The sequence below is a fragment of the Carcharodon carcharias genome, chromosome 4 (genome assembly GCF_017639515.1).
Source record: "Carcharodon carcharias isolate sCarCar2 chromosome 4, sCarCar2.pri, whole genome shotgun sequence".
NCBI lineage: Eukaryota > Metazoa > Chordata > Chondrichthyes > Lamniformes > Lamnidae > Carcharodon > Carcharodon carcharias.
In genome coordinates, this window is record NC_054470.1 from 37852154 (window position 1) to 37877091 (window position 24938).

Genomic DNA, 24938 nt, shown 5'->3' on the forward strand with positions numbered 1-24938 from the left:
CCCAACCTCACAATCCCGGTGTAAACTCGTGATGTGTAAAATTACTATGCCTGAATTTCTGTGGGTTCTCTTGCTCGTCTGCCGTAACTTTGGAGGAGCATCAAAAGCACCATTTTTTTGGATTTTGTACCAAAGTTGCGATGGATCAACAAGTCTCTCATGATAATTCACCCTCCTAGTATTTTTAGCAGATAAATGTTTTTAGCGTAAGTATTTTAAGTTACGATATCCACATACACTCAACCTTAGCTTTAGTACTAAACAGCTGTGTTTGACTTACACATTATAAAATTTTAATTTTCACTGAGTAAAGCATAATCAAAGGGAAAGGTGATTATTTTTTTAAAGAAGCCACAGGGCGTTTTATGATCTAATTTTTCAGTTCAAAGTAAATGACATTGATGCATGTACAAGTGTAAACTTGGTGCTAATTTATATAGCAATATCACCAAATTTCCCTCCTGTGAATCCTACCTCAGAAGTAAAACTGAAGCTGGGAACAAGATACAAATTGAAGAACTTAGTGTGGGATTTGGTGGTTGTATTTTCTATTGAGATCCATAATTGCCGTTGTAAGTATGACTTTAGTTACAGTTCTTAAAAGTTCTGACTTGGGATGTTGCATCATATGGGTATGATAGTTTTAATGTAAAATTAAATTGGGGCGTTACCTCTACAGTAAAAACTTTATTCAGCAAAATAAGTTTCCTGAAGAACATTGCTCTGAGGAAGAGTCATACGGACTCAAAACATTAACTCTGTTTCTCTCTTCACAGATGTTGTCAGACCTGCTGAGTTTTTCCAGCATTTTCTGTTTTTATTTCAGATTTCCAGCATCCACAGTATTTTGCTTTTATTAACGCAGTTTCCACTTTATTTGCACTTGTCAATGAATTCTTGCCTGAAAATCCATAAAATGTAAATGCTGTAATATTGTTCCAATTTTGGTTGATCAAAATTAACTTTACTTCCCAGTGTTGTGAGAACATAGTTTTCTTAAAAATTAGTTATACTTGAGGAACAGACTATTTTAAAATTAGAGGATTGCTGGCAGGAACCAGTGTTCATGAGGGAGAGCATTGAGGGGAAGAAATGAAAGTTATCCACATTAACTGGCTGTTTGCTTTTATTAACATGGAGTTATTTTAGGCATACAGCCATCCAATCATCTCTTTGAATCATTTTTAAAAAAAGAAATCTCAGTTACTCTTTTCAAAAGTAAAGTTATGTTTTTACAGAGATATCTTATACTTATGAGTATCTATTTCAGCAATTTCAGATATTATGTAGGCAGACAGACTTCCAATATCTATATTTTTATTGCATTTCAATGCCAAGAAGCACTTAGTGTGCAGGTTAAAATTCTATCTTATGGAGGAGTTTTATATGAATCTAATACATAGAACCTAAGCATAAAAACAGACCATTTGGCCCAATTGGTCTATGCTAGTAATTATCCTCCACACAACTCCCCCTCTATTCCCCCCATTCTAATCACCTCATTCCAGCTTGATCTTGTATTCCTCTGTTCCCTTCCCTCTTATGTATGCATCATCAAACTGCCTCTTAATGCATCAAAGCTACCCACATTCTCACCACTCTTTCTGCAAAGAAATTTCTCCCAAGTTCTTCATTTGATTATAACTTGCATTTATGCCCCCTTATTCTGAACTCACCCACAAGTGGAAACAGTTTCTCCACATCCACACTATCAAAACCCTTCCCTGTCATTAATTCTCAGCCTTTGTATCTCCAGTTACAATTTGACAACTGGTCCTTGCAAAGTGATCCTGGTTTGAAAGGAAACATACTCCCCATTGACCATTTTCCAAATCAGTCTATGCCCCAATGTGGATTAAGTAAAATGCAAGCTTTGCAAAGTAATTTGCTTGGTTGTGGCAAGCTTTAAGAGCTGATATTATATTCATCGTAAGGATTTCAGCTCCAGAAAGTTCTGTGCTTATTCTTTTAACTTTGTGGTTGCAATTTTTATTTTAAGATTTACTACATTCTCTGTGACTCCATTTCTTGAGTCAAAAGCTACTCATTTTGACTATTCCCGTTGCAGGTATCAAATAGTTTGCAACATAATTCCCTCCTCTGGTATCTGATTTCCCATTTTTATTCCAGGATGTCTGATGATGTTTTACAAGCGCCTCATCTCGAGAAGAAAATATAAACTTTATAACGTATCTGAATCAATTATTTTCTAGTTTGTGATTCTACATATGCAGCATTTTCAAGAGCTAGTGTCATTATTACATATATATTTCTTTTTTCCTACCGAATAATGTCTTCAAGCATAATGCAGACATATAAATGTGATTTAATTTATTATTTTAAACCTCCTTCCATACCTGAACATCAGTGACAGATTGTTAAAATCGTCCAATCCATGTCAAAACAGCTTTTCAGCTGCATTTAAAAACAGAAGTAAAATAAGAGTCATCCAAAAAGGGTCATCCAGACAATCAAATCTCATTCCTTGAGTACATAACTCACCAATCGTCGTGCCCAATTGTGTTTTGAATAATCCCCAACTTGTGTTTTTATCTTGCATTCTAAATTATTGCATACTTTTTTTCACTCTTCCTAATCTATATTTCCCTTTTGCTCATTTTTAACAAAACATTTGATATAATTGGAAAGCCAGAAAACATGCTTCAACTTGGAGTGAGTTTTAATGAATGAAGGTAAATCTACCCTTTGAGTATAGATGGTTTTTCTCTAAAATCTGCTCCAAATTTTCCTCAGCTGAAGTGGCACTACATGAGTCACCTGCTGCCACTCGCCCTTGTTTGCTTTTCCATTAGACCTGGGGGAGGAAATAGCTCAGAAATCTTTTAGCAAGAGCAAGATTCACAAAGTAAATCAGTATCTGCCCCTAGCAGAACAAGTGAGTCAAGCCACTTAATTCCAGAGTGCAGCCAAAGACTGGAGAATGGATCTTTAATGGCAATTGCAGTTTACAGCATGAAACCTTTTGAAAAGACAAATTTAATTCAATATGGGGGGAAAAATAGAAAAACAACTCTATCGTACATCAAAACTACATTGTGGCGCTGTAAATCCAAAATGTTTGAAATTAAGAATTTAATTCTGTACCGGATTTAAAGTTAGGCATTGGAGAGTTGCTTCACAGTCTGAACAGGAAGTGGACAATGTGGAGAATTGATTGAGCTTACTTCAAGTTTGTGTAAAATGTTTGTCTTCCATCAGCTTTTGGATGTGCTGGAGAGATACTGTATGTCAACTGGATTGGATTACCGACGACTTGATGGGAAAACCAAGACAGAGGAGAGGATCAAAATAGTGAAGGAATTCAACAGTACACAAGACATCAACATTTGCTTAGTGTCCACAATGTAAGACGTAGAATTTGCAGATTGTGCAATTTTTTAAGTTACTTCTTTTAAAAAGTAAATTACTGTACAGACAACAGATCATTACTGTTTAACTTGTTGTTGCTTGACTATATCTCTGTTTTTGTTTCATCACAGGGCTGGTGGCTTAGGGCTAAATTTTGTTGGAGCTAATATTGTTGTGATATTTGACCCAACGTGGAATCCAGCTAATGATCTGCAAGCTATTGATAGGTATGTGATCACATTTTTCTTCCATTTTTGTGTTCTACTATGTTTCCCTAAGGACTATTCTTCTCCCAGGCATCCTAAAGCTTGCATTCTGCCAGCTACTAGTTGCCACATAATTATGGCCGCAATGACAACTGCTCATCTGTTAGAACAAGCAGACTTATTTCCATCAGTAGCAACAACCAACCTTAATGAATTTGTAATGAAAAATAATGATCTTGAAAGTCCATGAATGAGATTACCTTAGGTCAATGGTTTCTTCCATGTGAAGACCCACCCTCCACCCCAGCCAGCCCCGTAAATTTGACACGTTCACATGAACCCAATTTTCACATTTAAAAGACAGCATGAGGTGTTCAAAGACAAACAGTATTATTGGTGCAGAAAATGTGTTTTATTGATGTACATAAATAATGTGTTAGTAATTCAACAAATGCTCAGGAATTCTGAAATCTTATGATCTCACAATCTCACTGGGATCCCCTTTTGCACCTCCGAGGGTAGGGGGATAGCAGATTGAAAACAAATTTCATAGGGAGCGGTTTTAATCCACTATGCCCTGCGGAATTGTGCAGCTGCTTAGTTCAAATTACCTCAGAAAACTTGCCACTCAATTGCTGCCCACTGCTACCTTAATTGGGTCCTTTAGGAGACCAAGGCATCTGCTGTAGGCAGGAACCTCATTAACACGTGAAAATCAGGACCCTATTAACCAACAACTAAGCAGCCTCAGTTAAATCTGGTCTGCAGGAGGAAGAGGCCTATGCTGCCTTGGCTCAAACACCTTCCATGAGACCTTGCTGAAATGCCCTCCACTATTTGGCAGAGTGGCAGCAGGCAGCCTCCAAGTCACTCAGTTTTCACCACCCAGTAGGCAGACTGCTTTTTATTTTTCTGCCCGATTCAAGTGGGCAGCAACATATGTGAATAACACCCTGTTCTTTTTGTGTTTTAAATCAGTTTTCCACCAAGTATTTTTAATCAGGCCATTTTCACACCTTGCAAATTCAATTTACCTCTGACTTTGATCTGTTGAATACTGTAAATAATATTTGTTATTCTAATATTTACTGATATAAAGATTTGTGAAACTCATTTACTGACTTGCTAAAGTATATCTCTTTATCCTTGACTGGTTATGAGTGGCAACAACATAACTACTCTTCTGACTTCAACAAATCATTTTTTTCCCACCCCTGTAGAGCATATCGCATCGGTCAATGCAGAGATGTTAAAGTATTCCGACTAATTTCATTGGGTACGATTGAGGAGATCATGTATCTGCGCCAGCTTTACAAGCAGGTGAGCAATTAACTGGTGCTCAATATTTCTCAACTTTTCATCTGCTTCTTAATAATTCATTCTTTCTGAAGGATTTCTAAGCAGGCCAATTTAAATTGTTGATCAGCTGAGTATACTTTTCCCTCAGATGTTCTAAGTATATAAAAATATAACAAAATGACCCCTGATAACCCTATAAAAGTAAACCCTCCTTGCTGGATTTATTGGGTTAGTAAAAGTTTTTCAGTGATTTAGTACAGGCTTGCCCAACCTTTTCATGTGACGGGGGGGGCGCCACATTTCAATTTTTCTCACACTCGGTGATGTCGATAGCAAATTTCGGAAAGATAAGGTTTGGCACAACATTAAACATGAATTTTAAACAAACAACATATGAAAAGAAACGATGAACTGAAAAAAATCACAACAATAAATTGACAATTTTTTAACAATGATTAATACATAAAAACAACCATTAGAGTTTGAAAGGGTGAGTGTGATTGTCCAGCTCACTCTCAGTCCCTAGGGTGCTCATTCACTCACCCTCACCCACTGTGAGAGTGGGTGAGAGTACCTGTTGGTGCGTGGGGGTGAGGGTGAATGAGAATCCTGAGACTGGAAATGAGCCAGACACACCCTCCCCATCCCACTCACACAGACAAACACACACACACAAACCTCTCTCTCTCAAACACACACACACACACCCCTCTCTTTCTGTCTCTCACACACACACACTCTCACCCCACCCACATACATACACACTCTCACCCCTTTCTCCCTCACACACAGACACACACTGTCATCCCTTTCTCTCTCTCACACACTCACACTCTCACTTCTCTCACACACACACACAGTTCTCACACGGACACACACCTCGCGCACACACACACATGCACTCACACTCTCACCCCCTCACACACACACACACACACACACACCCTCTCACACGCACATACACACTCTCACCTCTCTCACTTACACACTCTCACCCCTTTCTCCCTCACACACAGACACACACTGTCACCCCTTTCTCTCACACACTCACACACACGCACATACACACTCTCACCCCTCTCATTCACACACTGTCACCTCTTTCTCTCTCACACACACATTCTCACACACCCCTCTCTTTCTCTCTCTCTCACACACACACACTCTCACCCCTTTCTCCTTCATACACAGACACACACTCTCACCCCTTTCTCTCTCTCAGACACACACGCTCTCATTTCTCTCTCTCACACACACACTTCTCACATGCACACACTTCACACACACACTCTCACCCCCTCTCACACACACACATACTCACCCTCTCTCTGACACGTGTACACACTCTCACCCCTCTCATACACATGCTCTCACCTCTTGCTCTCTCACAAACACACACACACGCACACAGACACACACTCTCTCTCACCCCCTCTCTCTCTCGCGCGCACACACACACACACACGACTGAATTTTAGGTCCCGCGGGTATGCGCGCACCCGACCTGATCGGGCCAGCGTCCTGATGTCGTTGTGCACTCGCACGATATTTCGCTCGGCAGGCACATGCAGAAGTCAGAAGCATGCCTGCTGACAATTAAGAGGGCAGTTAAGTCCATTAACAGCGCAATTGTCTCTGATTTTTCATGCCCTGTCCAACCTTACGGTTGGCAGACGGGCAAATAGGCCAGGCGGCCTTTGCACTTTTCATAAAACCTCACCCAAGGGTGGGATGAAATTTCCGTTATGAAACAAAATAAAAATAAATACACGTGGACAGCATTTTTATCAGCTATATTTTCAGGTGATTGATTATGACGCGTGGACATTTTTTTGCAGCTTTTAAACCTTTATTTTAGCATTTTGAGGTCTGCCACTCCCTGAGGTAGCTGTCTGCTTTCAGGCAGCTTTCTCATGGTGCTCACCCACACCCACGGAAATGTCGTCGCGCACCCTCTTCCCAGCGTTAGTTGGCCAACCAGTGTGAAATCGCGGTTGGGGGCCCATCACAGTTGGGGGTCCGTTTCCCAACCGCTCCCAGACCCGCCAATTGCACGCACCCGCCAAAAGTAAAATTCAAGCCACTGTCTCACCCCCTCTTATACACACACATGCACACAACCTCTCTCTCTCTCTCTCACACACACTTACACACAAGCTTTCACCCCTCTCTCTCACACACACACACGCTCTCACCCCTCTCACACACACTCTCTCACCCCTTCCTCTCTCGCTCACACACACACACCCCTCTCACACATACACACACATACTCTTACCCCTCCCTCCCACGCACACTCTGACCCCCCCTCTCTCTCTCTCTCACACACACACACACAGAGGCCGGAATTGTCCAGTCCCATAGGCATCGGGCGTCATGGTTGTATATGGCGAGAAGGTCAAAAATCGGTTTCACACCAGCGTGAAAGCACAGTGGGATCATCCAATGGTGTCAGCTATGGTGGAACGCCAATCCTGCTGGAGGCCGGCCTGAAGCTGCTTTGCATCCCGCTAATGGGATGCAAAGTAAGGCCTGACCAGAATCATCCCCCCATGCCAGATTTTCTGTTATACTGGCGGGAAAACACGCCAGTCTAGGACATGTCTGGGATTTCTCTCTGCTGTTGTCAGCCAGCTTCCCCTACATGAAAACAGATGGAGAGAGTGTGAGTAAGACATATGGCACTGTAAAGCATGTTTGTGTGGTGAGGGAGCCATGGACGGGTTGAAGATATGAGCTCCAGAGGATGTGAGCCTGATGGAGATGTGAGGGTGTGTGTGAGAGTTAGCTGTGTAGCCCCTTGAGGTGTGGGATCCCTGTGGATGTCTGATGGGTTTGTGAATGTTTGTGCTGAGAGTGATGAGGTGGTTGATTTACCCTGGCAGAAAAGATGAGAGCATTCATCCTCTTCCTGCACCAGATGGCTGACCTCCTTTGTGCTCCAGTGGCACTGACTGCCGCTTCCACCATCTTCCATGCCAGATTGGTGACTCTGGTGGACCTCCTGTGGCCAGAGCAGGGTAGAGGACATTGCGGCGGCCTTCCCCTGCCTCCAGCAGGAATCAGTAAGTTTGGGGGCTTCCATCTTCTTTGCTTTTGGGGCCATCTGTCGCCTGGAGCAGTTCTGGTCTGTAGACATGAAGTAGGCATGCGCTCTGGTGCGCTTTAAATATGGCGCCCGGAATGAGGAAGCGCTGAGGTCACGGTTGGCAAGCAAATCCGAGCCGCCTGCCAGTGATCCGGCATGTTTCCCGTGAATGCATTATGAATGAGGCGGGACATGTTGGGAATGGGACAATATGGCGCAAAAATCCGCCATTGTGGCCATCCCTGGGTATGTCCTGTCCCACCAGCAGCACAGTGATATACAATTGGGAGGGAATTGCCCTGGGAGTCCTCAAGATCGACTCCCCATGAAGCCTCATGCATCGGGTCAAACATGGGCAAGGAAGTCTCCTGCTTATTACCACATACTGCCCTCCTTCAACTGATGAATCAGTGCTTCTCTATGTTGAACACCGTTTGGAGGAAGCACTGAGGGTGGCAAGAGTCGCAGAGTGTACTCTGGTTGGGGGACTTCAATGTCCATCAACAAGAATGGCTTGGTAGTACCTCTACTGACCGAGCTGGCCGAGTCTTAAATGGCATAGCTGCTAGACTGGGTCTGCGGCAGGTTGTGAGGGAAAAACAAGAGGGAAAAATATACCTGACCTCATCCCCACCAACCTGCCTGCCGCAGATGCATCTTTCCATGACAGTATCGGTAGGAGTGACCACCGCGCAGTCATTGTGGAGACGAAGTCCCGGCTTCACATTGAGGATACCCTCCATCGTATTGTGTACCACTACCACTGTGCTAAATGGGTTAGGTTTCGACCAGATCTAGCAACTCAAGATTGAGCATCCATGAGGCGCTCTGGGCCATCAGCAGCAGCAGAATTGTACTTGAACATAATCTGTAACCTCATGGACTGGCATATCCGCCACTCTACCATTACCATCAAGCCAGGGCATCAGCCCTGGTTCAATGAGGGCATGCCACGAACAGCACCAGGCATATGTAAAAATGAGGTGCCAACCTGGTGAAGCTATAACGCACAACTGCTTTCGTGCCAAACAGTGTAAGCAGCAAGTGATAGAAAGAGCTAAGCGATCCCACAACTAATGGATCAGATCTAAGCTCTGCAGTCCTGCCACATCCAGTCGTGAATGGTTGTGGACAATTAAACAACTCACTGGAGGAGGAGTCTCCACAGATATCCCCATCCTCAATGACGGAGGAGCCCAGCACATAAGTGCAAAAGATAAGGCGTCAGTGAGCAGGTTATTGCTAAGCAAGTGCCACTTGATAGCACTGTTGATTGTTGCATTTGACAGTTGCATTTGCAACAATCTTTAGCCAGAAATGTCGAGTGGATGATCCATCTCAACCTCCTTTGGAGGTCCTCAGCATCACAGATGCCAGTTTTCAGCCAATTCGATTCATTCCACGTGATATCAAGAAAAGGCTGAAGGCACTGGATACTGCAAAGGCTATGGGCCATGACAATATTCTGGCAATAGTACTGAAGACTTGTACTCTAGAACGTGCCATGCCCCAAGCCAAGCTGTTCCAGTGCAGCTACAACACTGGCATCTACCGACTATGTGGAAAATTGCCCAGGTATGTCCTGTACACAAAAAGCAGGACAAGTCCAACCTGGCCAATTACCACCCCATCAGTCTACTCTTGATCATCAATAAAATAATGGAAAGGGTCATCAACAGTGCTATCAAGTGGCACTTGCTTAGCAATAACCTGCTCACTGACGACCAGTTTGGGCTCTGCCAGGGCCCTCAGCTCCTGACCTCATTACAATCTTGGTTCAAACATGGACAAAACAGCTGAACTCCCGAGGTGAGGTGAGAGTGACAGCCCTTGGCATCAAGGCCACATTTTACAGAATGTGGCATCAAAGAGCCCTAGCAAAACTGGAGCCAGTGGGAATCCGGGGGATAACTCTCTGCTGCTTGGACTCATACCAAGGACAAAGGGAAAATGGTTGTGGTTGTTGGAGGTCAGTCATCTCAGCTCCAGGACATCACTGCAGGAGTTCCTCAGGGCAATGTCCTTGCCTCAACCATCTTCAGCTGCTTCATCAATGACCTTCTTTCCATCATAAGGTCAGAAGTGGGATGTTCACTGATGATTGCACAATCTCTAGCTGCATTCACGACTCCTCAGATACTGAAGTAGTCCATGTCCAAATGTAGCAAGACCTGAACAATATCCAGGCTTGGGCTGACAAGTGGCAAGTAACATTCACACCCTACAAGTGTCAGGCAATGACTATGTCCAACAAGAGGGAATCCAACCATCGCCCCTTGATGTTCAAAGGCATCACCATCACTGAATCCTCCACTATCAACATCCTGGGGGTTATCATTGACCAGAAACGGAACTGGACTAGCCATATAAGTACTGTGGCTAGAAGAGCAGGTCAGAGGCTGGGAATCATATGGCAAGTAACTCACCTCATGACTTCCCAAAGCCTGTCCACCATCCGCATGGCACAAGTCATGATGGAATACTCCCCAGTTGCCCGAATGAGTGCGGCTCCCTCAACATTCAAGAAGCTTGACACTGTCCAGGACAAAGACTTGATTGGCACCACATCCACAAACATTCACTCCCTCCACCACCAACGCACAGCAACAGCAACGTGTACCATCTACAAGATGCACTGCAGGAATTCACCAAGGCTCCTTCGACAGCACCTTCTAAAAATGCCACGACCACTACCATTTACAAGGACAAGGGCAGCAGATAGATGGGAACACACCCACCTGGAAGTTCCCCTCTAAGTCACTCACCATCCTGACTTGGAAGTATATCGCCACTCCCTCCCTGTTGCTGGGTCAAAATCCTGGAACTCCCTTCCTAACAGCATTGTGGGTGTACCTACACTACATGGACTGCAGCAGTTCAAGAAGGCAGCTCACCACCACCTTCGCAAGGGCAACTAGGGATGGGCAATAACTGCTGGCCCAGTCAGTGAAGCCCACATCCCATGAATGAATATTTAAAAAAACCACAAGCTCTCTCACCTCTCTCTCTTATACGCACATACACTCTCATCCACTCTGTCTCTCACACTCACACACACTGTCCCCCCCTTCTGTCTCTCACACACACTCTCACCCCTCTCATACACACACATACTCTCACCCCTCTCTGTCTCTCACTGTCACACATGCTCTCACCCCTCTTTTTCACAAGCACACACATTTCACCCCCTCTCTGACTGACACACACTCACATACGCTCTCTCTTTCTCACACCCCTTTCTCTCATACACACACTCTTACCCCTCCCTCTTTCACACACACATGCACACCCCACCCTCACACACCTCCCAACCATCACACACACCCCCGCGCCCTCACACTCATCCCCCACCCTCAAACACCTGCCCCATCTTCACACCCACCCTCACATCTACCCCCACCCACTCACTCACCCAACCCCAGCCTCACACACCCACCCTCACCCTCACACACACACCCCCCCACCCTCACTTACTCATCCTCACACACACTCACTCATCCTCACACACACACACACTCACCCATCCTTACACACACACTCACCCATCCTCACTCACTAAATCGGCTGGGGGGGGGGGCGGGGGCATGATTGTGAGTGCAATGAGAGTGGAGGAGAGGCCTAGAGTGAGGCCTGAGGCCTAGCAGAGCCGAACGTGTGTGCCCGCCGAGAGGAGTGCTAAGAGCGAGGAGGGAAGCGGTGAGGGGAGGGGGAGAGCAGCTGGAGCCAGGAACAGGCGGTCGGGAATGATGTGCTGGAGCCGGGCCAGAGCTGCGGGAAAGTGGCCGGAACCACGGGAAAGCATGGTGAACGGAGACCCTGCGCACTCCAGAGTCTCCCTATTTTCACATATTCGCAATTCCCAGTGTTCGCTGGTCCTCCAATCACAGCCTGTTTCTCTCCTATTGTTTGCTGCCGTTAGGCTCAATAGTGAGCCTTTCAGCAGAAAACGCAGGAGATAAACAGGCTATGATTGGAGTAGCAGTCCTCTGCAGAAATCCTCAAGCACACTGACATCGTACCACCATTTTTACCAATCGTTCGCAGCCCGCCGGCCGCAGTTTGGACAAGTCTGTTTTAGTATTTTTAGCAACACCATATTCATACTTGATGCTTTGCTTTTTTTCTCTCACAACAGCTATGTTATTATAAATTGCTTTTCTTTTTCCAAAATTGATTACAATACAAACCTATCATATGAATTTTACTTGCGAAGTATTGTACTTTGCAGTTATTGTTACTGCTTCTGTTAATTTGTGAAAGGGCAACAACACAATCACGATGCTGTCCTTGCATCACTGCTCCTGATGGGAACCCTCTATTCAATAATCTCTAGCAAACAAGATGGCACCAGAGTCCATGTAGAGATGAACTGCTCCCAGACAGAGAGCCGTCACCTTTTTTTGACTATCCACAAGTTAAGCGACCTGGGAGATATATCTTGGCTGAGCCTCTCCCTTTCTCTGTAAACTCCTCATGTTCTACAACCTTCCCAATATCTGCTCTTCTCTAATTATAGTCTCTTCAGCATCTCTGATTTTAATCACTCCCCCATTGGTGTCTGTGCCTTCAGCTGCCAAGGCACTATGCTCTGAAATACGCTCCCTAAACCTCTCTGCCTCTCTATCTTCCTTTCTTCCTTTAAGATGCTCCTTAAAATCTACCTCTTTGACCAAGCTTTTGGTCATCTGGTCTAATATCTCCTTATGTGGTTCAGTGTCATAATTTGTTTTATAATTTCCTTGTGAAGCATATTAAAAGCACTATATAAATACAACTTGTTGTAGGGTTCAAGCAGCCAAGTCTACTGTTTGCTGTCTAGTAACTCCTGCTAGGAGTGGATGGGCATGTGTGAATGCAGAGTGCGGTCAGGGTGATGACAGGACCAGGGAGAGAAATCATGGGGCGTGGTGATTTTCCTGTTTCCATGCCCCTTATTCTCCCCATCTCTTTTAACCTTCCTCTTCAATCATACATGTTATTTTTTTACCTTTCAAGATTCATCAATTCTTTCACCAAACACTCCCAGAAAGATCCTGGTAAAATGATAACGCCCATTGTTGGCATCTGGTCACTAATATCATCCGATATATATATGCAGCATGGGTCATTAATATTAGGAGCAGCAATGATATAATGCAGTGTTAGCTTGTGTACGCCCTACAGGTGATCCCACCACGACTATTAACAAACCAGTGAGTATAAATTTTATTTTAACAAGTATTATGCAATATTGTTAATTTGGCAGGATATGTACATGTTGACAGTAAATTCATATTTGAGGGAAAGATTCAATACTTGCAACCCAGACTGCAAGAAAACCTTTCAGGTTTTGTTTTATATATTTCAATTACCTGTTCTGTATAGGAAAGAAAGACCATCTCCATGCTGCATCTCACATTGTTTCATTGTTGGAGATCTTTTGAAGGGGAGAGGGAGGGAGAGGAGAAGGGGTGGCCCCATTCATTTCCTGCTGCCTAAGCTCCCTCCTCCCTCACTGAACATACTGACACTGCACTCACCCACCTCACTCAGGATAACTCAGTATCACTAGAAGCAAAGTTCCAGTTCCCTGGGATTGAATCATGCTGCGGATGCGAATGACAGCCAGATCCAGCCTGGCACGAGGCTGACTGCCAACTCCCACAGGCCTGCAAAGGCCTTGATACCAGCAGAGACTCCCTCCTGTTCTTTCATTTTCTGTTTTTTCTCCTTGGCTCCCCAGATGATGTTGTCACAAATTGTTTAGTGCAGCTGAAGGACTCCTGCATGGTGGCTAATGGGAACGGCCAGAATAACTACTCCTACTTCCAATCACAGGTTCCCTCTCTCCCACCCTTGCTGCTCCTCTGATCATAGGTTCTGTCTCTGGAGGAGTGGCAAGAGCGGGGTGGGGGGAGGAAACCGGTGATTGGAGGAGCTGGAGCAATGAGTAAGTTGAGCACTAACTGCGCAGTTTTGTCTCGTTGGTTTCTCCAATAGATTGCATTCAACAGGCCTTAGCAACCTCAAGGGAAGATAACATGAGAGCTTCAAAAGAAAGCCCTCAGCAGTACACTCAGACTTGCAAATCTGCTCATACATTATAACTTTGTCATTTCTTTTTCATAAAATGAAGTGCATTGCTAAATTACCTTTATAGACCAATGGGCAAATCAAAAGCAAGGTAAACAGCTAGAGAATAACCAATGAGAATCTACTAAATACTTAAAAAAACAGCCAATCTTGAACTGTCAGTCAAGAGAACCTGCCAATAATAAAAGGAAAATAAATATGAACCAATTGAATCACTCAAACGTTATTAGTAATTGAAATTTCTAAGATCCAAAATAAAGTTTTGAACAAAATAAAAATATTTTAAATTACATATTTCACGATAGCATGGTTAAATCTAGAAAGCTTTTCATACCTGTAGGGTCAAATTGCCACAGCTGGTAACACTGCCCCCTCTGAGCCAGAAGGTTATGGATTTGAACCCCATTTCAGTACAACACCAAGGGAGTGCTGCATTGTCAGAGATGTCATATTTTGGATGAGATATTAAATAGAGACTCTGTCTGCCTGCTTATGTGGCCATAGAAGGTTCAACTATACAGCTTCTAGTGTTCTGCATAATATTTCTCCCCCAACCAGCACTACCTAAAGCACATCTTATGACCAATCATTCATTTCGTGTTCTTTCAATTTAAAATTGTCTGCCGCTGGTTTGCCTTCCTAGCAACAGGGACCACTTCAAAAGTAATCTGCTGGTTATAAAACATTTCGGGATATTGTGAACACTTGTTTATGTTCTATGTAAATGCAAATTATTTTTATTTTCCTGTTACTCTTCGCCTAAAAGCCCCAGTCTTGCCCGAAGCCCTGGCCTCAACAGTATTTTTTGCCTAGAGCTGTTTTAATCTGCCAACTGAAGGCAGATTTGACAGTCTGAGCAGTAGGGCTTATAATTGTCCAGGATGGTCAATAGCACTTAGTGAGCTGCTCAACAGATGCTTCTATTCAATTTTTTTCATATACTTTTGTTTATTTTTCAAAATAATTGAATAAAACCTGGATTGCAAATTACAAAAACTTTTTTTGGTTGTGTTTGTATTAATTTTATATTGAAAGAAACAGGCTGTTTGTGTGAGTGAGGAGAGTCTATTTCAGACATTACATGCTTATACATGCCAGTTGTAGTTTTTGTTTGTGTTCAAATTATAAACAATCAATAAACTTCTACCGACGAGTGATGGAGATCCAATTTTATCCTAACTCACTCAGTAGGGACAGGCTTGGGTTGGATGTTCATTTTATATCCCTGCTGAACTTACTCTCGAATGAAGTTATTTACCTCTGTAATCAACCCTCCTGTTGTGCGGGACCAGGTCCAAACATTTAAAAAGTATTAATTCAGGCTGTTTCTGACCTTTGGCAGCTTTGTGGTTTTCTGGCAGGCTTTTTTTTAAAAATCAGAGCCACAAAACTGCCCGAAGGCCAGAAACAGCAGCGCAGAAACTATGGAACTGACCTGACCGTTCCAGTTTTTTTTTAACCGGTCTTTCAGGCCTGAAGCTCAAACTGCTGAGTCTGGACAACAACAAGAATTCCCTTTGCGACAGTGAGCTCAGGCTGCCAGAGCCCCAAGGCATTGGTGTTTTGCACCTTGTGCACCCCCTTCTCCCAGGCCTTAGGTGATGACTAACATTTGTCAAGCAGCCTACTGCTGGCATTCAATATCTAGGTTTGGCTATAACAAAGAAGCAACTTGGGCAAGGCGCTGGAATTCTGCTGGTGCCTGTAGATCTGTACCCCAACAAGAGTTGAGGCATTCAGGGAGAAATTAGAAAGTTTTTTGTGGGGGTGAGCAATATGAAGAAAAATAAAATCTGAATTTGTGTGCGTGTGAGGTACAAGAATCTTGCCATTGTGAATAGCTTCTATACCAACAATATTAGAACATAAGAGATAGGAGGAGCAGGAGTAGACCATATGGACCATCAAGCCTACTTTGCCATTCAATATGATCATGGCTGATCTTGGGCTCTAACTCCATTTTCCTACCCATTCCCCATATCTATTGATTCCCTGAGAGATCAAAAATCTGTTTATCTCCACCTTTAATATGTTCAAGGATGGCACATCCACAACCCTCTGAGGTAGGGAATTCCAAAGATTCACAACCCTTTTAGTGAAGACATTTCTCCTCATCTCGGTCCTAAATGATCAGCCCCTTATTCTGAAGCTATGCCCCTTTGTTCTATATTCCCCAACCAAGGGAAACAACCTCTCATGTTCTACCCTGCCGAATCCTTCATAATAATCTTGTTATGTTTCAATGAGATCACCTCTCATTCTCCTAAACTCCAGAGAATATAGACGCAGTTTACTCATCCTCTCATCAAAGGACAATCCTCTCATCTCATGGAACAATCTAGTGAACCTTCGCTGTACTGCCTCCAGTTCAAGTATATCCTTCCTTAAATAAGGAGAGCAAAATTTCACACAGTATTACGTGTGGTCTCACCAAAGCCCCGTACAATTGTAGCAAAACGTCTTTATTTTTGTAAAATCTCAGCAAGTCCAGCAGCACCGTTTGTCTCTTTTGTCCAGTTCACCTTCATTGCTTTCTATTTCCCTCCTAGTGTCTGACAAGATGTTTACCAAAACTCACTTTCACAGCCATATATCCTTCCTCAGTGACTGTCTAAGTCTCCGACTTACTCCACGTAGATTCCAACTGAAGATCCATCCCTCATGTTTCGAATCCATCCAGGATTACAGGTATCTCCGGGACATACAACGTTTCTTGGACTGCTGTTCCTGCTGCATCCTGAGATCCACACTCAGTGCCATGCGCCACCATGAGAACACACTCGACCTCTCCCTCCAGCAGCACTGACTCATCCTATCTCAAAGCTGTTCTTGTCCCCAGTTTCATTTTATTCTTCGTCTCATCCAACGCCTTAACAAGAAACTTCTCTTCCTTTCAGATGCTAAGGAACACAAACTCCAACAACTTATTGATAACAACGCCCATCCAGGACTCTCCACCCCTTTCCATCCCTTTGACCCCATCCCATCTTCTAATCCCAGCCTTTGCCGTGTATTCACTTTACCCTCTGACCTTCCCCTTTCTGATGCTGAACATTCGGTACTCATCAAAGGACTTGGTTTCATTCCCTTACACCCTCACCTCAATGAATTTCGGGCTCAGCACGATGCTGAACACTACTTCCGCCGCCTTTGTCTCCATGCACACTTTTTTGGGCAGGAGTCCTCCACCCCATTCCACGGATCCTTTCACCCACCTCCAGTATTCTCCCTCCACCTGGACCCCTCCCTCTGGCCTCTTACCTGCTCTCGATCTTTTCATTGTGAACTGTTGGTGTGACATTGGCCGTCTCAATTTCTCTGCCCCTCACACCTACTCTAACCTAACTCTTGCTGAACTTGCTGCACTCTGTTCTCTTAGGTCCAACCCTGACTTTGTTATCAAACCTGCCAACAAGGGTGGTGCTATTGTTGTCTGGCGTACTGACCTCTACCTCACAGAGGCTGAACGCCAACTCACAGACACTTCCTCCTACCTGCCCCTGGACCATGACTCCACCATCAAACATCAAGCCATTGTTTTCAACACTGTCAGTGACCTCATCTCCTCTGGAGATCTTCCCTCCACATCTTCCAACCTCATAATCTCCCAACCCCAGACAGCCTGCTTTTACCTCTTTCCCAAAATCCACAAACAGGACTGTCCCAGTAGACTGATCGTGTCAGCCTGTTCCTGCCCATCGGAACTCAATTCTTCTTATCTTAACTCCGTTCTCTCTCCCCTTGTCCAGTCTCTTTCTGCCTACATCCACGATTCCTTTGATGCTCTACGTCATATCAACAATTTCCAGTTCCCATTGTCAGCATTCTGTAGGGACATCCTGGTCCACTCCTCCATTACCCCCAATACATCATCCCCTTCCCACGGCACCTTTCCATGCAATTGCAGAAGGCACAACACCTGCCCCTTTACCTCCTCCCTCCTCACCATTCAAAGCTCCAAACACTCCTTTTGGGTGAAGCAGTGCTTCATTTGCACCTCCTTCAATTTGGTCTACTGCATTCGCTGCTCCCAATGTGGTCTCCTGTACATTGGGGAGACCAAACACAGACTGGGTGACCGCTTTGCAGAACACCTCTGGCCTACCCACTAGCATATTCCAGACTTCTTGTCGCTTGCCATTTCAACACACCACTCTGCTCTCATGCCCACATGTCCATCCTTGGCCTGCTGCTGTGTTCCAGTGAAGCCCAACACAAACTGGAAGAGCAGCATCTCATCTTCCGATTAGGCGCTTTACAGCTTTCCAGACTTAACATTGAGTTCAACAACTTCAGACCATGAGCTTTTTCCTCTATTTACCCCTTTTTTAATCCCCTTTGTTCTACATTCGTTTTCATTTTTTATCTATTTATTTTTATTTATCCATAGTTTTATCCCCCCTTCTATCCCATTTTCTATCCTTTTTTCCCTACCACTGCCCCTCCTCCACCCCATTCCCAAAAGAGCCATCTGTTACTTGTTCATGATTTTTCAGAGTACTAGACCTTGTTCTGCTATTGTCACATTCTGCTTTCTTACCTTTGCCACTATCAACATCGTTTTTAGTCCATACCACGACCATTAACACTCCCTTTGTCCTTTAGTTCATGACATCTCTGTCAATCTCTCCTTTGTCCCCACCTATCGCTGGCCTTCTATCCAGCTTCACTTGCTCCACCCCCCCTTAAACAATATAAATTTCATCACATTTCCACTTCTCTTCCGTTCTGAAGAAGGGTCTTATGGACTCAAAACGTTAACTCTGTTTCTCTCTCCACAGATGCTGCTAGACCTGCTGAGTTTTTCCAGCATTTTATGTTTTTATTTCAGATTTCCAGCATCCACAGTATTTTGCTTTTATACTTTATTCTTGTACTCTAATCCCCTTGCAATAAAGGTCAACATGTCATTTGCTTTTCCTAATAGCTTGCTCTACCTGCAAGCTAACTTTTTGTGTTCTTTGTACGAGTACACCAAAGTCGCTTTGAACATATACACTTACTAGTTTCAGGTCTTTTAATAAATATTCTGCCTTTCTATTCTTATGGCCAAAGGGAATAACCTCACACTTCCCACATTATACTCCATCTGCCATCTTTGTGCCCACTCACTTAACTTGTCTATATCTCTTTGCAGCTTCTTTGTGTCCTCCTCACAGCTTGCATTTCAACTTAGTTTTGTATCATCAGCAAACTTAGATACATTATGCTTTCTCTTTTTGTCTAAGTCGTTAATATAAATTGTAAATAACTGAGGTGCAAGCACTGATTCTTAAGGCACTCCAATAATCACACCATGCCAACTTGAAAATACCCCATTTATCTCTACTCCCTTATATATTACCCCCAACTTCATGAACCCTTATCTTGTATAATAATCTCTTGTAGAACCTTATCATATGCCTTTTGGAAATCCAAGTATACCACACCTACTGGTTCTCTTTTATCTACACTACCAGTCACATCCTCAAACTCTAATAAATTTGTCAAACAGGATTTTCCTTTTGTAAAACCTTGTTGACTTGCTCTACTCAAGCTTTTCTAAGTGCATTATTAAGGCTTTCTTAATAATAGAAAATGGCTGTTGTTTTAAATTGTCAGACCTGTTTGTACGGAAGCAACATTAGCATATGATTAATATTCAGATTCAATGCATTCTGAATTGAACGGAAAATGTTCTGACTACTAAATGGATCTCAGACTAGCATTTAAACACAATGGTGACATCTATTAGTATAAGACTGACAAACTCAGCAACCGTAGGAATTGCTGCTGGTATCAATTTAAAACTGTTGGTGTACTTTCAGAAAGCCATAAAACGTTGACACATTGCTGAATCTGATATTTGTGAACCTTCTATTCTCTCCATTGTATTAGCAACTGCACTGTGCCGTTGTTGGAAGTGAAAATGCAAAGCGTTACTTCAATGCGGTGCAAGGATCAAAGGAGCACTATGGAGAGCTGTTTGGAATCCAGAATCTTTTTGGCCTACGCACAGGTGGATCCTGCTTGACCCGAGATATCATTCAGGTGAGGAACATTGCAGTGAACATTGCAGAATGTAGTTAGAAGCAGTTTAGCTTCAGGCATAGTATGCCATAATTTATGTTTCCTTTTTCCAGTTATTTTCTTTCACTCTCAGTTTCGCACATTCTCTTACTCACCTTTCCCTTCCCCCATTCATTTTATATTACAGCGTAAATTATTGTGAACCTGCTACTCACGATTGTTGCCAGCTCACAAAGCCAGTATTAGCTTTCTACAGAAGTCCAGGTTTCATGTTATTCATAAAGTTATTACAAAATGATTGTGTAAAAATGCTCCTTGTATAATATTTCAAGCTCTTGCTTATAGCAAATGGATGTTTATATTAACAAAAATATATTTTGTATGACATATTATTTGAAAATGTTCCTAAAGATGATCAAAAACTTTAGGTTCGTGATCAAACTCATGACAATTTATAATTCTGTATGAAATCTCGCAGAAGGGGTCTTATGGCACAGTGGGTAGAGTCCTTATCTCTGAGCCAGGAACCCTAGGTTCAAGTTCCACCCCAGGACTTGATGACCAAGGCAGGTGTATTCATAATACAGCCAAACATGTTAAGTATCAATCTGTAAATCTATCCAACACATTCCAGTGGCAGGTGGTAAGAGTGGGAGAGATTCTAGGTCAGCCACGTGATGGAAAAAAAGTTGGAGCCTCTACCATCACTATCCATTGATCGAAACTACAACATTCATGTAAAGGTCATATGCATGTAAAAGTTGCCACAGCAACTCAGACTCCCTAAGTGATCTGTAACACACCAACACCACCATGAAATCTCCATCTGGATTCTACACTGCTGCTCAACCACTGGCAGTGCACAGCAGAAACCGCCAATCAGCTAATAATAGAAAACAGCTGGAAGACTTTCCTCACATTGCCCCTCATCACCACCGCACCCGCCCCCCTGCTGAAATTCATCCCGCTTTGAGCCCCCAGCTTATTCTTGGGAAGACAGTAGCAGTGAAACTGCTTGTCTGAAACAGAGAGCCATGTGGGCATGTAGTCCATTTCCCGATTTGTGCCTAGTACAGGCGGAATTCCTAGATTGCTACCATTATTGAATCAGAGTAGGAAGTACTGGGTATCCGGTTGTGCTGTATCTAATCTAAAAGGGCTGGCAGTGACAATGCTCAACGTTGATAACAAAATTTCATACGCACAAACACAAGTTCTTCAGAGTAAGTGCCAATTGGACACTAAATAGTTGGACCCCATTGAGAAAGAGGATAAAATTATCAAATGCATTACTTCATACCTGTCTTAGACATCTTTTGTGGGTCATTTAATTTGTAAGAAGCCAAAAATAGGTCACCTGTGTGTTCTGTGCCAAGAGCTATGTTTTTTTATATTCATTCATGGGATGTGGGAGTGCCACTAGGTGGGCCAGCATTTATTGCCCATCCTTAATAGCCCTTGAGAAGGTGGTGGTGTGCTGCCTACTGAACCGTTGCGGTCTCTGTGTTGTAGGTATACCCAGAGTGCTGTTAAGATGGAAGTTCCAGGATTTTGACCCAGCGACAGTAAAGGAACGACGATCTAGTTCCAGGTCAGGGTAGTGTGTGACTGGGAGGGGAACTTGTTCCCAGCCATCTGCTGCCCTTGTGGTAGAGATCATGGGTATGGAAAGGTGCTGTCAAAGGAGCCTCGGTGAGTTGCTGCAGTGCATCTTGCAGATGGTACACACTGTTGTCACAGTGCATCAGTGGTGGAGGGAATGAATGTTTATTGTGGTAGATGGGATGTCAATCAAGTGGGCTGCTTTGTCTTGGATGATGTTGAGCATCTTGTGTGTTGTTGGAGCTGTACTCATCCAGGCAGGTAGAGAGTATTCCATCACATTCCTGACTTGTGTCTTGTAGATGGTGAACAGGCTTTGGGGAGTCAGAAGGTGAGTTACTCACCGCACAATTCCTAGCCTCTGACCTGCTCTTGTAGCCACCGTATTTATATGGCTAGTCTAGTTCAGTTTCTGGTCAGTGGTAACCCCAGGATGTTGATAATGGGAGATTCAGTGATGGTAATGCCATTGAACGTCAAGGGGCGATGGTTGGATTCTCTCTTGTTGGAGATGGTCATCGCCTGACACTTGTGTGTGGGGTGAATGTTACTTGTCACTTGTCAGCCCAAGCTTGGATATTATTCAGGTCTTCCTGCATTTGGACATGGACTGCTTCAGCATCTGAGGAGTCATGAATGGTGCTGAATATTGTGCAGTCATCAGCAAACATCCCTACTTCTGACCTTATGATGGAAGGAAGGTCATTGATGAAGCAGCTGAAGATGGTTGGGCCGAGGACACTACCCTGAGGAACTCCTGTAATGATGTCCTGGAACTGAGATGACTGACCTCTAACAAGCACAACCATCTTCCTTTGTGCTAAGTATGACTCCATCCAGCAGAGAGTCTACCCCCTGATTCCCATTGACTCCAGTTTTGCTCAGGCTCCTTGATGCCACACACTGTCAGATGCTGCCTTGATGTCAAGGGCAGTCACTCTCACCTCACCTTGGGAGTTCAGCTCTTTTGTCCATGTTTGAACCAAGGCTGTAATGAGGTCAGGAGCTGAGTAGCCCTGGCGGAGCCCAAACTGGGCATCAATGAGCAGGTTATTGCCAAGGAGGTGCCGCTTGATAGCACTGTTGATGACTCCTTCCATTACTTTTCCTTTGATCGAGAGTAGACTGATGGGCCGGTAATTGGCTGGTTGGGTTTGTTTTGTTTTTTGTGTACAGGACATACAAGAAAAATTCAAGGAATAGCTGTAAATCAGGAGGTGGACCGGAGAGGGGAACTTGGTGAAATTACAATCTCTAGGGAAGTGGCACTGAGCAAACTGATGGAGCTGCGGGCTGACAAGACTCGGGGTCCTGATGGATTTCATGCTAGGGTCTTAAAAGAGGTGGCTAATGAGGTAGTAGATGCGTTAGTATTAATTTTCCAAAATTCACTAGATTCTGGAAAGGTTCCATTAGACTAGAAGCAAATATAACTCCTCTATTCAAGAAGGGAAGGAGGCAGGAAACAGGAAATTATAGGCCAGTTAGCTTGATGTCTGTTCTGGGGAAGGTGTTAGAATCGATCATTAAGGAGGTTATTGAATCGATCATTAAGGTGGGCATTTGGATGGGTCAGCATGGTTTTGTGAAAGGGAAATCATGCTTATCCAATTTATTGGAGTTCTTTGAGGGAGTAACATGTGCTGTGGATAAAGGGGAGCCTGTACACATGCTGTACTTAGATTTCCAGAAGGCATTTAAGAAGGTGCTACATCAAAGATTATTGCGGAAAATGAAAGCTCATGGGTTAGGGGTAACATATTACCATGGATAGAAGATTGGCTGGCTGGCAGAAAACAGAGAGTATGCATTATTGGGCCTTTTTTTGATTGGCAGGATGTAATAAGTGGAGTCCTGCAGGGGTCTGTGCTGGGGCCTCAACTTTTTACAATTTATATCAATGACTTAGATGAGGGGAGTGAAGGCATGATGGTTAAACTTACAGATGACACAAAGATCTGTAGGGAAGTATGTTGTGAACAGGACTTAAGGAGTTTGCAGATGGATAGAGATAGGTTGAGTGAGTGGGCAAAAATCTGGTAGATGGAGTATAATGTAAGAAAATGTGAAGTTGTTAACTTTGGCAGGAAGAATTAAAAGGCAGAGTATTACTTAAACAGAGAGTGGCTGTAGAATTCCAAGGTGCAGAGGGATCTAGTGCATGAGTCCTAAAAAGTTAGTATGCAAGTACAGCAGGTAATTAAGAAGGCTAATGGAATGCTATCCTTTATTATGAGGGGAATTGAATGTAAAAGTAAGGATATCATGCTTCAGTTATACAGGGCTATCTGCCTCTGCCTTTAAAAATATTCAATGGCCCTGCTTCCAGCACTTTCTGAGGCAGAAAGTTCCAAAGTCATCAAACCCTCTGAGAGAAAAAAATTCCCCTCATCTCTGTCCTAAAAGGGTGATCCCTAATTTTAAAACAGTACCCTCTCGTTCTGGACTCACCCACAAGAGAAAACATCCTTTCGACATCCATCTTGTCAAGGCTGTTCAGGATCTTGTATGCTTCAATCAAATCAACCCTCACTCTTCCAAATTCCAATGGAAACAAGCCCAGTCTGTCCAACCTTTCTTCATAAGACAACCCAGTCATTCCAGGTATCAATCTAGTAAACCTCCTCTGAACTGCTTCCAATGTATTTACATCCTTCTTTAAATAAGAGACCAAAACTGCACACAATATTCAAGATGTGGTCTCACCAATGCCCTGTATAAATGAAGCATAACATCCTTACTTTTATTTATGTTCAGTCCCTCTCGTAATAAAGGATTGCATTCCATTAGCCTTCTTAATTACTTGCTGTACCTACATACAGACTTTTGTGACTCATGCACTAGAATATCTAGATCCCTCTGCACCTCAGAATTATGCAGCCATTCTCAATTTAAATAATACTCTGCTTTTTTGTTCTTCCTGCCGAAGTGAACAACTTCACATTTTCCCACATTAAACTCCATTTGCCAGATCCTTGCCCACTCACTCAACCTATCTATATCCATCTGCAACCTCCTCATGTCCTCTTCATAACATATTTTCATAATATATGAGTGAGGAGAGGTGAGAGTGACTGCCCTTGACACCAAGACAGCATTTGACCGTGTGTCGCATCAAAGAGCCCTAGCAAAACCAAAGTCGATGGGAATCGGGGGAAACTCTCCACTGATTGGAGTCATACCTAGCACAAAGGAAGATGGTTGTGGTTGCTGGAGATCAATCATCTCAGTTCCAGGACATCACTACAGGACTTCCTCAGGGTAGTGTCTTAGGCCCAATCATCTTCAGCTGT

General features: G+C 43.6%; 1 protein-coding gene across 5 annotated transcripts in view; it reads left to right on the top strand.

The window, feature by feature from the left end:
• Positions 1-24938, top strand: part of ercc6l2 (excision repair cross-complementation group 6-like 2) — a 198597-nt gene that overhangs the window by 145101 nt on the left and 28558 nt on the right. For all 5 annotated transcript variants that reach the window (XM_041186693.1, XM_041186696.1, XM_041186695.1 and 2 more), the window contains 4 exons: positions 3220-3365; positions 3501-3596; positions 4796-4895; positions 19912-20064. In XM_041186693.1, coding sequence (XP_041042627.1) covers positions 3220-3365; positions 3501-3596; positions 4796-4895; positions 19912-20064 — 495 coding nt within the window. The remainder of the gene's footprint in view (positions 1-3219; positions 3366-3500; positions 3597-4795; positions 4896-19911; positions 20065-24938) is intronic.